Source organism: Rhododendron vialii, chromosome 3a (assembly GCF_030253575.1).
Source record: "Rhododendron vialii isolate Sample 1 chromosome 3a, ASM3025357v1".
NCBI classification, from domain to species: domain Eukaryota; kingdom Viridiplantae; phylum Streptophyta; class Magnoliopsida; order Ericales; family Ericaceae; genus Rhododendron; species Rhododendron vialii.
The window spans coordinates 22,502,624-22,514,926 of NC_080559.1; the positions used below are offsets into that span (position 1 = coordinate 22,502,624).

The 12,303-nt window shown below is 38.1% G+C and overlaps 1 protein-coding gene across 1 annotated transcript; it reads right to left on the reverse strand.

Moving 5' to 3' along the window:
- LOC131320478 (7-deoxyloganetic acid glucosyl transferase-like) lies at positions 1–5,203 on the reverse strand. The gene is made up of 2 exons (XM_058351197.1): positions 4,460–5,203; positions 1–1,109 (listed from the first exon to the last, which is right to left on the reverse strand). The coding sequence occupies exons 1-2, from the start codon at positions 4,953–4,955 to the stop codon at positions 154–156; spliced, it is 1,452 nt and encodes a 483-aa protein (XP_058207180.1). The 5' UTR covers positions 4,956–5,203; the 3' UTR covers positions 1–153.
- Positions 5,204–12,303: the final 7,100 nt, after the last annotated feature.

Genomic DNA, 12,303 nt, shown 5'->3' on the forward strand with positions numbered 1-12,303 from the left:
TTGTCTTGACATACTAGCACTTTTTAACCTGAATTAACCGAAAATGAATTAGTAGCATCAATCCCAACCCCTTATTTTGAAGTAGAGGATACAACAGTATGCCTATGCTTTCGTGACACTCACTCACTGAAAGCGTATGTAACATTGAACAATTTAATCCGGGCTTTGGCTGTAAGATGTTCGCAGGCTCATCGACCTTATGTCCTCAATCAAACGGTCCAAATTACGACGTGATACCCCTCCTTCCCCCACAGATTGCCTCGCCAAATTAGCCATATGATCCGCGGACCTCATAAACTCATCCCTTCTGTCCTCCATTAGATCCCTTACCATCTTCTCAATGATGAATCTATTGCATGTATCTTTCATGTCCAACCCGAGTTTCCAAACCTCTCCCACAAACCTACTATTCACCTGTTGATCCACAAAGTAAGGGTAACAAATCATCGATACTCCTTCACATATACTTTCCAACGTCGAGTTCCACCCACTATGAGTGAAGAAAGCTGCGACGGACTCATGGGACAGGACCTCTTCCTGTGGAGCCCAACCCACAATGTACCCTCTTCCTGTACTGTTCTCTCGGAGTTTTGTAAAAATATGACTCTCCCCATCCTTTCCGGCTATAGAGTCAGGCCGTATAACCCACAAGAATTGCTTCCCACTATTCATCAGACCGTGCCAAAACTCTGTGAACTGGTCCCATGTCATTGTTGCGAGGCTTCCAAAGCTAACATAGATCACGGATTTGGATGGTTGTTGATCGAGCCATGTAAGGCAACTTCGGTCCTCTTCCCGAAAACTGGTTGAGCTAAACGAGGACAATGATTTTTCAATGGATAACCTAGATTTTAGGTGGGCGTGGAGTGGTCCGATGGTGTAGAGGTTGGGACATTGAGTGTGAATGTGAGAGAGTAGTGGTCCTTCTAAGTCTTCAAATGAGTTGAGTATGAGACCGTCGGCTCGTGAAACTTGGATGCTCTCCGTTAAATAGCGCTTGAAAATTGGGCCCGTGAGCTCGCCGGAGCGGCAGAAGCTTGGTAGGTCTCGTCGTCGTAGAAAATCTTCCATTCCCGGCACACTCCTAATTGGTGCGTCCAAGTCCTTATCTATACATTTTACCAACGTAAAACATTAGCACCAAATCAAATTCATACCACTATATATATAGCATCTCTGATAGTTACAGACTTCTTATACTGTTGTAGATACTTACCCAAGGAAAAAAATCTCTCTGATTGTTATAGCAGGGGTGTCAAACGGACAGGTTTGAGTCAAATTGGATAAGTTGTAAGTGGGTTGGATCTTTAATGGATTATTGATTCATTTAGACCCATTAATTATGAGTTCAACTACCCATACCCGACCCGACCCATTTATTTAAAATCAAACCCGATCCGATCATTAACCCAATTACAGTTTTACTTTTGTGTGTGTGTGTGTTCTTTTTTCAGAAACGCTACGTGCACAACAGCTTGTACACAGCAGCTGTGCACAGATCCCATTTTCTTCCGGCTCGGGTCGCACAAAGATGATCGGAGCCGCTCATTTTGTTCTAAATATGTCGTTTAAGGTCTCTGTAAAAAATGAGCTTCGTTCGATATCGTTAGAGGCGTTAACAAAACACCCGAAATCACTTCAGAATTTAGGGGCCGGGAGAAAATGGGATCTGTGCACAGCTGCTGTGTACAAGCTGCTGTGCACGTAGCACAGCTCTTCTTTTTTGTTTATAAATAATAATTTTATAAAGCACACGAAAAAATTGAGTGACTTAATTTTTTTGTCCTTATTCAAATTTTTTTTGCATTTGTTTGTTTCGCGTCAAACTTTTGTGACTTATTGATTCGTCTCAATGAGAAGAATTGGAAAAGTAAAAATTTTTGATTGAAACTCATAATTTTTTTGAATAAAGACAAAAATAAGTCAATAAGACTATTTTTTTTACTTAACCAATATATTAACTAATCGATCACGATACATTGGACCCGATTTTGCAATACCTCGACGTGGCATTAACTAATCTTTTTTTATGCCCCATTTGGAGCCCTTAAACAATGGGAAAAATTATTCATTAGCGGAACAAACCCTTTTAAAAAAGAAACAAAAAGAACCGCGTTAGTCATGAAAGGCACGAGCAACAAGTTGTAGGAAATTTCGTGAACTTTTAATAATTTTACATATCTATTTTACATGTTTCGTGAATCGTTGTTCTAGTTTTCTTTCTCCAAATCAATGAATTGAAAGACAAAACCCTAGGTGTTAATTGGAAAAAAATGAAACAGAAGCGAAAATTGTGCAATAAACATCTATAGGATCTCATTCAATGGATGGAGAGAGAGAGAGAGAGAGAGAGAGTGAGTGCTGACCTTGATTGGAAAATGACTGGCTCCGAAGAAAACCCAAATCCATTCTTTCTTGGCCTAAAAGTCAGACACCCCACAACCATAGCCTCCGTGCATTTTTTGTTGGGTAATGTTCATGATTCATTGGACATTTAAGTTAATCCAATTGAGATCCAATTAATACCCAATAATAAATGGGTTCGATGGGTTTGAACCCATTTTAACCTAACTAATAAATGGGTTGGATTGGGTCTATTTTTTAATAGGTGAATTTGAATTTCTTAATGATTTTGGGTTTAATTTGCCACCACTGGTTATAGTCAAATAACATTATCTAAATTCTAAAGTCATCATTTATAAAAATGAAAGAATTTAAAGTCTTTTTTTACTGGGTGAAAATGCCACTTTCTAGAAATGGTACACCAGGGACCGTTGAGATTGGAGAGTTTGAGGAAGGAAATTTAGCAAGGGTCGTTTTCGTGGGCCATCACATCATGAGCAGGTAGAGGGGGAAAAAAAGGTTTATATGAACAGATAGATGGCAAAAAAAAGGTTTATTTTGTGACGACGTACGTGCACATAGGGTCTCGAAAATTTATAACTTGGCAATGGATATGGCCAAACATAAAAATTGTACGTATTCGGATACCTAAGAGCATCTCCAATAGCCTTACGATCCTAAGCAAATTGGTTATAAAAAATGTAAATTTTATTTTGTCCAACCATCAAATATCTCCATTATTCAATAGCCTAAACAAATGCCTATTCAAATTTCAAAACTTCTTTTAATTAAAAAAAATTAAAAAATCTTGATTAAATTTTATTGATGATACCCATGTCAGTCACCAAACACCAAATACTCACCAGCCATACCCAGCCACCTAAAGTTTTCGATTTCGTTTTCCGGCCCAGCCATACCCATCAAATACTTCACCAGCCATACCCATCAGCCACCAAATAACTTCACTACCGACAACGACAAAGGAATCAAACGCTTCACGATTTCGATTTCGTTTTCCGTTACTGGTCCAGTGAAAGGGAGGGGAGAGAGAGAGACCTTGCCACACCCAATGGGGCAATTTGGTGGCGGGTAAACTGGCGAGGATTCTATTGATGCTGCTGGGTGTTCTTTAATTTTCGGTCTTATATTTCTCGCCATTTTATCCGACAGGGGGTTTGGTTAGCCTGCTGGAAATGCTCTAAGAGAATCAATATCAGCCTTGCTATACCCCATTTTGCGCTAGAGTAACGAGTAAAAGGGCAAAAAATCCATGGGAATCAACCTCACTTCTCATTGGTTCAAAGTAGCACATGCTACAATCACTCGTTTAAAGAGATGAGGCAATATTCATAGGCTGTTGTTTTTTCAGAAAAACTTTTTGTACGGTTCTTTCTGTAAAGAAAAAATTACGGGGCCAATAGTGACCATCCAAAGTGTTTTTAGACAGGATTGAAAATTAACTTTTACCGGTAAAAATTGAAAACAAATCTCAACCATTAATTGCGCGAATGGATGGCTGTGATCACGCCGCTCCATAAACAACTGTTTATGGAGCCTATGTGAAAAAGACAACCTCTTGTTTTTTTACACCGCATCCACTATTCATAGGCTAACTACTAATATTTTATTGAAAAGAGAGTGAGAGTAAAAAGTTTGATTATGTGTAATTATGCATAAATGACTAGCTAAAGTAGAAAAATGAATTTTGAGGATTAATTTGGTTCTTAAATCTGCTAAGCCTAATAAGGATGCTCTAACTAAAGGTAGCTTTGGGAATGGATTTAGTGACCGGTAGAGATGCTGATACATATGATCAACCGTACCAATTTGAACTACATAAATTATTCTGCAGAATAATTAATACTTATTTGGGAGCATAATTATTTTTGCATTTATCATTTTGGATTGTGATTTGTGAGATATTGACTTTGGATTGTGGTCATAATAAATTAGGAATGAGAAATTTAATTGGAACCTAAATGTATGAATCTAATTAAGTTACGTAACAAACCGTGGCTCAACATAAAAACTCAGCCACTTAGCGGTACCCATTCTTCATCTCGTAAGAAGTAGGCTAGATATGTATCGAGTGAAAAAAACACACACCAAAACTCACCTTTGAATGGAAGTTCTCCAGCTTCAATTAGCTTGGGAAGGCAGAAGACAATCCAGAGGAAGCAAGGACTTATAGTCCTCAAGCAAATAACAGGCATCCCAATCTCCTTGGCAACATCTATCGTAAAACCCAGAATCCCATCTGCTATCACACATGTCACTGGCGGCCGCCGTGTACCGGAGACCAACATCTCTCTGAAAAGCGGCTTCGTCACGGCCTCCAAAGCGTCGAATATCTCCGTCAGTTGGTCGCCAAGTCGGGGGTGGTCTTCCGGTAGGCCATCGGGTATCGATGCCAAGTCGAACCCCGGGTAGCGGCTGAAGTGCGTTTGGATGTTGGTGTGGCGGAGGAGGCGACGGCGTATGTGGTCGGTGACGAGGAAGGTGACATGGAGGCCGCCGGAGAGGCAGAGGAGCTCGGCGAGCTTCAGCATGGAGTTGATGGGGCCTTGCAAGGGGAGAGGGAAGATGAGTACATGTGGAGGTTGAGGATCCATTGCATTGGATTGGAGGAATAATCCTCTCGATTAATTGGTCCCTGATACTTAAAAAGAGAAGTTATGGTAGTAATTTTTTAGATTTTATCCCCTACCCTACGAGGGAATATTCACAGAGTGATGCTACTTTAACACATATACTACTATTTATTTGGATACAATAGCTTCGGGAACTGTTCAATGAATATGAGTTTGAAATGAAACTAGAATTTACATACATCACCAGACGGAGACAAACAAACTTTTGTACACTGTCTGAACATCTGTGTCCAAATATCTCCGATTGATCATGTGAAGCTTGTAAGCCTAGCTAGGTCTGTTTGGCTTGCACGTTTTATTGCTTATATTATTTAATTACTTGATCAAAATTTGAAAACAATTACGTTTGGATTGAGGCTAAAAAAAAAGCTCTGCTAACAGCAGAGATAATTCGCAGAGAACCACGCAGAGACAAACGCGTTTGGCTCCATTTCGGGTTCCAAAAAAATCTAAAAAAATATCTATAAATTTTTTAATATTATTTTATGGGGTCCTGTAAAAAATCAGCTCCAGTGGATATCGGTAAGTATTATTTTTTGATTCGTCGGGGCGAAACTGCTCAGTTCGCCCTTACGAATCAAAAAGTAATATTTACCGATATCCACTGGAGCTGATTTTTTACAGGGCCCCATAAAATAATATTCAAAAATTTATGAATATTTTTCTAAATTTTTTTGGAATCCAAAATGAGGCCAAACGCGTTTGTCTCTGCGTGGTTCTCTACGAATTGTCTCTGCTCATAGGTTTTTTGAAAAAGATGACTGTAATTATTAGTACAAACAAGAAAGACAAGGGATAAGGATAACAACTCTTCTTTATGTGGTGACCGGTGGGGGTAGGGTATCACGCGGGCAGTTGAATTCAGGGGTTTTCTTTTTCACACACTAGAACCACTTAAAAAAGTGGAGAAATTACAGAGTCCGTATGCTTGTTTATTGTTTTTTTATTTTATTTATTGTGGAGCTGCACTTCAAGAGAAGACAAAAAAAAGGAAAAAAGAGATCATCAAGCGGTCCCCGAGAAAATTATGTCTGTCGTTTTTTGTCTGCTTTCTAGTTAGTACAGATCGAATTCAAAGCATGATGCTCATGTTACCCTGCCGAGTGCTGTGCTATTGGTACATATAATATGTATATATAAATTTTGTGAGATTCAATTCGAATTCTATAAAGATGATTCGAATTGTTCATTATTTTTAAAATATCTTTTTATGGAATCCTGTAAAAAATCAGCTCTACTCGATATCGGTAAGGATTTTGAATTTGTAGCGGCGAAACTAAGCAGTTAAGTAGTTTCGCCTTCACAAATTAAGAAAAAATCTTTATTTATATCGGGTTGTGCTGATTTTTTACAGGGCTCCATAAAAAAATGTTTGAAAAATAATGAGTGGTTTGAATCATCTTTGTGAGACCCGAGATGGGCCCCACAAAATTGATATGTACATAATATGTACATTTCATATGCACCCCTAGTATTTTGTACCCTGTACCCCTGTCAAACAGTTCTCATTTGGTTTCCTTTGGGACTACAAGCCCGTTCCATAAAGAGGAAAAAATTTTTATTTTTTAAGAAGGCAATTTCAAGTTTAAAAATTATGGACTTATTGAAATCTAAAAATATACAATATGAATTTTGTTTGAAAGATCTCGATGAGATCTTTTATACGATGCAAAAAAAATTGAAAAAATATTTTTCATTTACATTATTTTTGAGTTTGAAAATGTGAAATAAGCTGCTTATTTTTTAAAAAGGTTTCTCGAACGGAGCCTACTACTATTAGAGAAAAAAAGGGGTCTTTTTAACGGCTAATTACAGTACTCCGTATTTGTTTTTGGATGGTCTGGAATTTTAAGTAAATTTTTTTTGAGAAAGAGTTAAAACTCTTTAATTCTTTCGAGAAAGAATTTCATTAACATTCCTGCCATTCAGAACACTTTTAAATAATCGCAATTAATTGCTATGTAAAAAAAAATACTTGTTCACGTGAAATGGTAATGCAAGGTAGCTTGGGCATGATTTGTGGCAGAGGAATGTCACTGTCTAGTTTTGAGATAGACCCCACACCCGCACCCGCACCCGCACCCGCACCCACACTATCTGATGTAGTAGAATTTGGCTCTCTCATTCATACTCCAATTGGGAATTGGACTAGGGGAGCACTTTTCTTAAGAGGAGTTTTACTCTAGCCTAGGTCACATAAATTTACTTGTAGAATTTAGTGTGTGCCGGACTTTTTGTGTACTACTCTTAATTTCCCAGAGTGCATAATTTCATTCAATAGAAAATGAACAGTCGATAACGTTTTCAGCGACCAATTTGCCTCCAAAAGCTACAGAATACTAGTATGAGAATTGAGATGGACATGCGGCTCCCGCACCGGATCTGTGTGACTAGGTTGTTACCATTAAGGAGTCAAGTCCTTGGAGCATTCACAATGGCCTTATTTAAATTTGTCACATCACGTTTTGGTTATGCATTTAAGGAATTACTAAAGGTTAGCAATGTCATCACATATATTTGCCGAGGAGTTGATCGGTTAGGATTCGTGATTTTTTATTTATTTGTAGATCGGCGAATGTAGTTGCTCACACTTTGGCAACTTCTTATTTGCGAGGTTCTGGTATTCGTATTTGAGAAGTTAGATCTTCTAATTGGTTTTTGGATCTTATTAATTTGGAACGATAATCATCCTCTTTAATGTACTGTTATGTTTTTTTTAAGTATTAATGAAAGTTTCCTACCATGTTGACAAAAAAAAATGTTAACAATGTAGAAATCCACAATGACATAATCAACATCAGATAGCCAAAATTTGCCAAATCACATTTTCAAACTACCAAAAACTAAAAAGAGTTATTTGACATTAAATTTTGAAAAAAAGTTTTCATTTTAGAAGAAAAACTTTTTTTTAAACGAAAAAAAGTTTTTGACAAAAAAAAGAAGCAATTTTTTAGTTTTTTTTCTTTGTTTGAAAACATTGGAGAGAGAGAGAGAGAGAGAGAGAGAGAGAGAGAGAGAGAGAGAGAGAGAGAGAGAGAGAGATTTTGTAATAATGGATGTACTTGATTGAACATTTGGGGTTCACTTAAATTTAATCATTTGCAAAAAGGTGCTAGTTTGGTTATCAAAATACCAAGATTTGACTAATTGCTAAGTTTAGTTATTTTAATGTGGGCAATTTTTTTAACAAACATTGCTAACCTTAGCAATATTTGAGTTTTGGTTAGGCAATTGTGGATGCTCTTAGATTTAAGAAAAAAAAATGCTAATCTAAGCTCAATGGACAATGATTAATGTGTAAAAAGTGCATTGATATCTGTGAAATATATATATATATATATCCGGGAAAGTGCACTGATATATGCAGAATGTACATTGAAACTCTAACTTTTTTACTTTTACTCAAATATTGTGGGAAATAACCATTTTTTACTTCTTCTTCTTCTTTTTTTTTAATGCTTAAAAGTGGTTATTTTTCAAAATATTTGGGTAAAAGTAATATTTTTTAAAATTTTTTGATTCGATTTGTCTCGTCGAGACGAATTATTAATCCACAAAAGTTTAGTGCAAAAATAACAAATATGATTTTTTTTGGAATAAAGACAAAATGTGCATTTTCTAAAAGTGCAAAAAGTGTTAGTGGAATGACACCTTAGTTCCTTTATAATATCTCTGGTTTATCGGAAAAAAGAAGAAGGAAGAAGTACTAAATCAGACATGTGCAAAATTCAAACGAAGAAGGGTCCTTATCCCTCAATGTTCTTTAAGGAAGTATAATTTGAAGAAATTTGTTGAAATACAAGAGGAAGAATTAAACGAAAGGATTCATGCTCTAGATAATTTTGAGGAAGAGGTTATCTCGGAGGACGATGTTGATTTCGAGGATGGTGCATCTCTCTCTCTCTCTCTCTCTCTCTCTCTCTCTCTCTCTCTCTCTCTCTCAATTGGGCGGGTATGAGGAGTTTTGCTTCTTCTAATTTTGCTTGGTTTGACTGCTTCTTTTGGTCGAGGAAATTTATGATAGGGAAAAATAGAGGTGTAGTCTTTCGCAGAGGTCTTGGTGACTTTGTTTTTGTGTCGGTTTGGCTCTTTGGTTTTTTGGCTGATTGATGTTTGGGGATTATGTATAGGGTCTGAGGCTCGCTTTGGTTTTTGACTGTTTTATGTTGAGTTTCGATGGATTTTTTGGTGTTCAATTGCGTGCATTTTGCCTTCTTTTAGGTCTCGGGTGGCTATTTCATAGTATGCCCTTGATCCTTTTAATTTTTGTAATCACTTATAAAGTTTAATAAATTATTTTTGCTTAGCAAAAAAAATCACAAACAAACAAATAAGAGAGATTAAGATGTGCATGGTTCAGCTTACGGGTGGTGCAAACCTATTCCACGGGCAAGCAAACAAGAGATGATTTCACTAATGTGAAGGGAACAATGCTCCAAAGAGTTATAATGGTGACAAAGAAATTCTCACAAAGGAAACAAACTCACCAACTCCAAAATAAAAGTTCTCTCACCAAAATTAGCTCAATTAGAATCTCTCAACAAAAACTCTCTCTCGTCAAGTCTCACGAAACTAGGACTTCAACCAAGGCACAACAAGATCTCTTTGAGATCGTCAAAAGAACAAAGTTCCTCCAAGTAATCGGAGGCCACACCAATGACATAGATCTACGAAAGGCTGGAGTCATGCAAAAAGCCATCAAAGATAGGCCTTCAAAGAATAAATAAAGATCTAATGAAGAATCCTTATGCCTGTTTGAGAATCGAATACGGTTTTGGATGTATAAGAAATGAGAGGGGATACGAGGTGAATATAGTTTAGGCCCCAATTGGATGCTGGTAAAAGAGGGAGATGAGTTAATAACCCAAAAAGAAGAAGTGATGTGACACTTTTGCCTTAGTTTGGCAACAAAATTTACGTCCGGATGTTTTCATCCCAAGTCACTTTTGGGATGATTTATGGAGGTTTTTTTTTTGCCACAATGATAACAGATAGTATTATTAAAACCAATAACGAATATCAAGCGGAAGACTCGTCCCAACAAAGAGGATCGAGTAACCACAACGGCGGGGATGCAGTCCAAAGATAAGACCCCGAACCATTCACACCTTTTCCAGCTAACACATGAGCAACCTTGTTACTAGCCCTACGAACAAAAGAGTAACCACAGCAGTGGAAATTTCTACTCAAAACCTGAATATCATGAATAATGACCTCCACCTCTTGACTGATAGCTGCTTTGCCATGAAGCATACTCACCATCAACCGAGCATCACTTTCTATAATTATTGACCCTAACCCAAGATGTGATCCCAACAAAATGCCATGCTGAAATGCCAAAGCTTCTGCAACTAAAGAACTTGCGCACCACTTATAAGCACCCAATTGTGTAGATATTTGGTGCTTTTAGTCTCGTTTTATGTCGTTTGCTTCTTACTTATTTGCCGTTTTTAGCGATTTTGCGTGTAAGGTATGTTGTTGAGCTTTTCAGGTAACTCGTGAATAAAAGGGTTTGCTTTGATGTCTCAAACAACCCTTGAAGGCAAGCAAGCAGGCGAGGCTTTGAGGGAGTCAGCCGGCGGGGTCTAAGTATGAAGAACCGTGGAGGCCGGCGCCGCTATGGGCCGTCGGGTGGCAAAACAAGGCTTGATGATCTTGACCTGCAAGAAAACAGCCTTCGTATCGATACGGTTCTCTGCGTATCGATACTTCATTGAAACAGAGAGTTTTGAAGGCTTCACCGTATCGATACGGTTATCTACGTATCGATACGGTTCCTTTACGGGGAATTTTGGAATTCAAGCAAGGCTTCACCGTATCGATACGGTATTAGAGTATCTATACGGGTGACTCACCGACATGCTTTTTGACAAATTTTAACTTTCCATTTGTGGCATGTTTTCACTTTTTGGATATTTTCTGATATTTTTGGAAGAGAGAGAGTGCATTTTTGTATAAAAGGCCAACACTCTCTCTCCCTCCTTTATCATCTAGTCCATTACATTTTTAGAAGAACTCCATTAATGTCCCTTTAAGTTTTCTTAGTGATTTTCCTTGGGAACTCAAGTAAGTCTTTATCGTTGATTGTTTTGTCATGTATTAATATTGTAGCTACGAACTAGATCTTTCTTAATCTCAAGTTTATTTTCGTTTCCGTCGGTTAAACTTCATGTCTCGTTTTTATACTCTCTTCTTTGCTTTAAGTATGTGCGAGTAGTCGTTAGGCCAAGTCTCGGGGTAATCTTTCCTGAGTACTAAGGTGGTTACTTGGTTCTCAAGTCTTCGAGCTTAAAATCGTGATTTTCGGAATAGAGCTTAACTTGCATTTTTGGTCTAAACAAGGGGTGTTAACTCCTTTGTAAGATGTTTAGCCAAGCGGTCTTGGCCAAAAGCTTACCGAGGGCTCGTGGCCTCCTATGTGTTCGACGAATATTAAAAACAAGTTGGTTCATCTCCGTTTAATCACATCTTTCGTTAAACGTAGTCATTAAAGCTAAGTTCTCCGGGCGTGAGCAAGCGGTCGTGACTCCCGCCTGAGTTATAATTGAGAACCGGTAACCACCTTTGTCAAGGGTTAGAAGATCCTTAAACTTGCCTCTTTTAAGTTAATTAAGCATTTTTCCTAGTCTTTTGCCTTGGCAATTTTCATCGTTTCAAAGCATCACCAAGTTGGCCGTCTTGAACGCTGCATTCTACCATTTTAACATACAATCCGATTAAGCTATCTTGCGAATTCCCTGTGGTACGATCCCGGACTTTCCGGTTATTATGCTACCGACGATCTAGCCCTACGCTTGGGGTTTTCCAACCTTATATTCGAAGGCGAGGTTCGGAGGCTAAGCATTTTTGGCGCCGTTGCCGGGGATCTTTCTTATATAGCTTATTGGGAGGTTCGACAAACCATTGTAAGTATTCCATTAAAATTTTCCTTTGTGCATTGTATACTAATTCTAGTGGATACCTCTAACCGATCACACTATCAACTTGAGGTGTAACGAAGCTAGTGTTGGTATCTATTGCCTTTTCTTTTCTTTTCTTGCATATATATATTGAGGAGGCGGCATAGCCCCTCAGATTTGTCTTGAGAGAGAGGCGGCGGCATAGCCCCTCCAGTCTGTTTTTCTTATTGCAGAGCGGTTCCATAGCTCTTAATCGGTCAAAGCGAAGGTTCATGCTTGTGGTATATCGTAGTCCTCGCTCAAACCGACTGCATCGATCTAGCTCGCCACCTCGCGTAAGAAACAGAAATCTCCGAGCTTACTCTCCACCAAGTAGATATTCTCGGCCGTATTCTCCATCAAGAACATCA